The 5,596-nt window shown below is 36.0% G+C and overlaps 1 protein-coding gene across 1 annotated transcript; it reads right to left on the bottom strand.

Moving 5' to 3' along the window:
* Window positions 1-3,255: 3,255 nt before the first annotated feature.
* Window positions 3,256-5,268, bottom strand: LOC307135597 (uncharacterized protein; the record flags this gene model as incomplete). The annotated part of the gene is made up of 1 exon (XM_079832172.1): window positions 3,256-5,268. The coding sequence occupies one exon, from the start codon at window positions 5,266-5,268 to the stop codon at window positions 3,256-3,258; it is 2,013 nt and encodes a 670-aa protein (XP_079688298.1).
* Window positions 5,269-5,596: the final 328 nt, after the last annotated feature.

Below are 5,596 nucleotides of genomic sequence, written 5' to 3'. Positions count from 1 at the left end.
TTATTTATATTCATACATTTAAGTATACATTAAACTTTTAATAAATGGTTCAATTTAAATAAATAAATAAAAAGCCATTTAATGTTATCCACCTCGTTTTGTGGCCATTAAAAAAAAAGTATCGGTTCAGGCACCGTTTAGGCACCGGAACCGTTTTAAAAGTATCGGTTTGGCACCAGAATCGAAAAAAACCCAAACGATACCCAACCCTATTAGTAAAAGTTGGACTCAACAGCTTTGGGAATAGGTTTTAAGAAAAAATTCTTAACTAAGAACTTTTACTGCTATTTAGGAGAACTCTTAGTGCTAAGATAAAATGTTTTGTGAATACGGCCCCAGAAAAACATGATCCTGTGAAAGAAATCATGCTGTTTAAAGGTCTTCCCTGTGCCCCTTCGGTATTTGATTCCTCACGCAGTGGCTATAAGAAAAAACATGGATACAGTTCCAATTTACATTTTATCCAATAATGTTACTCCACCAAACTGATGACGTTGTCAATAAAATTTTGCCAGATACATTTGTATGACATGCAGGCTTGCTAAAAGGGTGCCGCTCTCTTGGCACACTCTTAAAAACATATTATTGCAAAATAATGAAAAATGCACCATGCTGAAGTCAAATCCTGCATAATTTCTACTGCTGAAAAATGATCCCACTCAAACTGACTGTATTGCGATTCACAGCAAAAAATATAGGCTATTAACTGTAGGTCTATAATTTAGGTCCATTGAAATTTAACCTTTGCAGATCTACAGCAACATGATGTGTACAGGTTTTACTGCAAGCATTTGTTGATTTTACAATAATAATGCAGTGAAAACTATATTAACCCTTAAAGGCATACCTTGGGTCTTTAGGGACCCGGGACATCATTCCCTACCCTCCTCCTCATTAATTTTTTAAAAGTTAGACATCAACCTTCTTAGTATTCCTCAATCAATCAATTAATTCTAAACAATATTACAAGAAAAAAATATTAAAAGAATGCCTGTTTTCCCATTAATTTTGTGTAAAAATTGTATAGGGTCGTTGGGTAAGAGTGTACATATATAATTTTTTTGCACAACAATAATTGAATCTTTAATGACTGAATAAGTGCAATTCCCCTTTACGTGATAATGTCTGATACTCACTGATAAAGTGACGTTTGATCCAAATATTGATTTTGAAGATGTTGAAAATTACAGGATATGAGGATATGTTTGCGACGTGAATATGAGCCAGATGCTGAATGTACTGGGTAATGAGCTCTGACAAGGACAGTGATGATGGTATAAAACATTTGCTCAAACTGAACCCTTACAAGCTCCAAAAGGTAACAAAACATGCTTTATTTTATTTTTCTGTAATTGGTACACTAATTGTTACACCTTAGTGTTTTAAATCGTATGCTTTTGTTTTGTTTCCAGCCAATAAGTGGTTGCGTTATAGCGTTATATATCATGGTTCATTGATGAAAAATATTCTACTTTGATGTCATGTAAGCATGCTATATGGGTGTTTTGAAGTGCTCAGGTAACAATAATCTCTATGTTAATTACCGGGATAAGACGTCTTACCAAATACTGTGAATTCTGACCCCCTCCAGATTATTATCCACTCAGTCTACTACAGTATTCGCTCTGTAAGACGGTTGCTTTAAGTGAAGGGTATGAGTTGGCTGCCAATCAGAGAACAGAAGTTTTCCCCCATATTTCATTTTTTTATAAAAAATATCATCAATTAATAAATAAAATTTAAACTCAGAAGCAGTTTGTGATAATAATCAACATTTATTATATTTTTTTTAGTTGCTTTGATAACAATCACAGCTACACACCTTAAAAGTAAACTCTGACCAACAGGTTATCAGAACAGAGATACTTTAGATAAGATTTAGCCTATTGGTAACACATGTTTACAATAAAGGAACACGCCACTATTTTTGAAAATAGGCTCATTTTCCAACTCCCCTAGAGTTAAACAGTTGAGTTTTACCGTTTTTGAATCCTTTGACTCTTCTGTAGATACATATATAGCCATATCGGTCTAGAAAATCACAACTTTTCATCGTCGTAGTGCACGATGTAACAGAAGAGCCAAGTTTTAAATAGGAAAAATATGGAAACTCTTTGGTTATTTTTGAGTGAGATGCTAATGATCTAATCAGATTCAATGATCTATGCTAAGCTATGCTAAAAGTGCTACCGCCAGACCCGGAGATCGGCTGAATGGATTCGAAAACCTTAAAACTCAACTGTTCAACTCTAGAGGAGTCGGAAAATGAGCCCCTTTTTTCAAAAATAGCTCAAAACAATGAGCAATACATTTGTTACATTATTTATTCATCTTTGTTAACACTTGCTCATAACATTAACAGTTAATAACACAACTGTTCATTCTTATTTCTCAAGTCTATTAAATAATACTAACATACAACTTTTGATTTCAATAATGTATTAGTAAATGTTGAAATGAACATGAACTAATAAATGCTTCAGAGGTATTTTCATTGTTAGTTCATGTTAACAAATATAGTTAACTAATGTTAATAAATGGTTATTGATTTGTTTAGTATTCAATCATGGCAAGTTATTAGGAAAAAGCAAAAATTAGCAATCAGAAGAGTTATGATATGTAATTAAGATCAAGAAGAAGACAATATAAGTAAACTTAAAGCAGAACTAAAGTAATAATTGTGCTCTCCATTAATATTTGCATACACTCCTAAATAGAAATACACTCTTAAACAGAAAAGTAAACAGAAGTATAGTTAAACCCAAAGAGAAATCAATAAGCAAACACAATAAGTAAAATCACACTAAATCCCATTTACTCAAAAAGATGCTCTCCAATTTTCCTCAATTAATCTGGAATGCAGATGTTGATCAATGATGGTAATGGTTGTTGCTTTTGAAAGACGATTTTTTTGTCTTGTCTCGTATTTTCTAAAAAGAAATATACACAGTTATTGAAATCCTGAAAGCTATCACACAGACAATGTTGAAGCCAAATTAATATCAGGTGGATGTTTTTAATATTATAACATTTAATTTAATGGTGTTTCTACAGTGAAATGTCTTTAAAAATACTCTCCCGTCCAAAAGAGACAATGGCAAATAATTATATATTTTAACAGTCTTAAAAATGTAATTGTCTAAAACGTTCAATCATGACTTTGTGTTAAAGAAAAACAACTTCAATTTGAATCGTATATTATCATCTGGTGCTTACCAATGCAAAACTAGAAAATACACATTTCTTCACATTCCCTCAGACGTATGCACTGAATCCAGCTTTAACATCTTCTTGAATACTCTTGATTTTTTCGGGGGGAGCAGCAGGTAGAATGGCAAGCAATTCGCGATTTATCCTTTCTAGTCTTGCAGTGCTCTTCTGTTCATACTCCTGTTTATTCTTCAGGACAAGCTTTAGGATCTCACTCTGTGCCTCATCACAGCCTTTCTGGAGCTCGAGTCGCTCAGTCTCAAATTCTGGTTTAGTTTTATCCATGGCCATCAGTTTTGCCAGTGAACTGACACGGCCCATCAGGTACTTGTTGGAAATATCTGTGTATGTTCCAGAGATCATATTGACCAGATTAGCAAGGTTACTGGCTTGGAAAGCTTGGATGTACAGCATATCTTTTGAGAAGAGCTTTGCATTGTAGGAGAGGAGTTGTGTTTTCTCAGATGTTGAGACAAAGTTTTTGAGAGTTGTGCTCAGGCTGATTTTCACAATGTTGGATATCATCTGAAAGAAGAGGACCATCTTCTCCCACTGCTTCTTCACTCTCCCCATGGCATCCAATCCTTTGGTCAGCATAGCTATGGTAGTTTTGAAGTCAATCTCTTTCAGTTTACAATTTCTCATAGTGACCAGGATATCAGTCAGTTCCTTCTGGTTCTGCTCTAGTTTGTCCATACACTTATTATAGTCCTCTCTCGTCTTGTCCAGCTGAGCTCGGTTCTGCTCTATGGCTAATCTTGCATTATCTGAAGCCCTCTGGGAAGCAGTCGGTCTCTCTAACTGTTGTTCTTCTTTAGACATCATTGGTGGTTTTTGAGAAATGGCTGGAGAATTTGTGACTTCTTTGCTTTTGCTGTCAAAACTACGAGCAGACTTAATCAGGTTCGAGACCATTTGTATTATCTGAGTGCTTTTGTCTTTGTCCAGTTTGCCTTCTGGTGCATATTGTGCACGCTCAGTGCATATTTCCAAGCCCTTATTGCACATCTCCTGTGCTTGTGTCTTTGCATTGCAGTCAGGGGTTTCTTTAAAAATTTCATTGAGTCTTTCATACTGTTTTGCTACGAAATCCGTCTTTGTGGTTTTATTCTTCTGATCGTATAGGTTTGTCCAGTCAATGTCGTTCACCTCACTCTCCACATTCATAAATTCCTGGATGTTCTGTGCATAATTTAAAATCTCAGTTGATTTAGAATATACAATTATTTCATCTATCGTTGATGTGTTTTTCGACATTTTCTCTGGTTGAGAAGCAGCAGTTGCCGCTCCATTAACTTGGCCTATAATGGACTGTGTTAACCCACTCACAACATCCATTCCAACCATTTCCCATCCACTGGGGAGAGAATCCATGGCTTTCTTGTATTCGTCATTGAACTGATTCATTTGCTTCTCCACGGCACTCATTGTCTTCTCAAACATTTTCTTGGATTCTATTGCCGACTGCTCCCTCAGTTTGCTCTCTTCTATTTTTTTATTCATTGCTTCCAACTCCTCCCCATAAAAGCTCTGTGCATTGATACACGCTTCAAGCAGCTCTTGGATGATATTGATCACATCGGTAAAACGCTTTTCAGCGCCCTCAGACAACTTAACACATTCATCAGCAACGACGGTGATATTGTTCAGCTGATCAGGAAGATATGCGTTAACAATTTCATTATCATCTTGGAACAGAATCCTCACAGCTGCCTTCATGTAATCTGGAACTTGGGAGGTATGGAGGTGAATCTGATCCATGCTCTTATGGGCCACATTAAAGGCCTGCCAACCAGAGTTACACACTTGCATAAGGCAGGCGCGAAAGGAATCAGGGTATTTGATGAATTTATAGCCCCCTTTGGGTGGATTTTTATTGATAGAGAAATCTGTTGCAGACGAGATGAACACCAGCTCTCCCAGGAGGGCTATAGATAGAGGTGCTGGAGTCAGATACTCTTCCCAGTTGGCATAGGGCTGCATTATATTTTTGGTGTGGTTCCTCATGTCTTCAGCAGTAGTAAGACCTCGAATACATTTTGAGAGTGCAGAATCCATGACGTTCCTGTTCCTGCTTAAAACAAAGAAGACATTTGAAAGTAAATGACTTATGAGGGAATCTCACTTTGTATCTTGTATTGAACAATTTGCAGCATTCATCACAACAACCTTTTTACTATATATTGACTTAAATAGATGAGAGAGAGAGGATCAACATTCTGAAAAGACAAACTAGATATGAGCTCCTATTAATTCACATAACTGCTGTTAATCGAGGCAAAAAATCATAACCTGTGCCAGAACTGTGTACATACAACAGACCGCTAAGGAACCACATTTGGAAAAAACATTTGGCCACAAAGCCAGAGCTTTCCCTATACATCCT

Source organism: Gobio gobio (genome assembly GCF_949357685.1).
Source record: "Gobio gobio genome assembly, chromosome: 1".
Taxonomy (NCBI): Eukaryota; Metazoa; Chordata; class Actinopteri; order Cypriniformes; family Gobionidae; genus Gobio; species Gobio gobio.
Note: the sequence above shows the minus strand (reverse complement) of the source record. Positions and strands in the feature narration are given on the sequence as shown.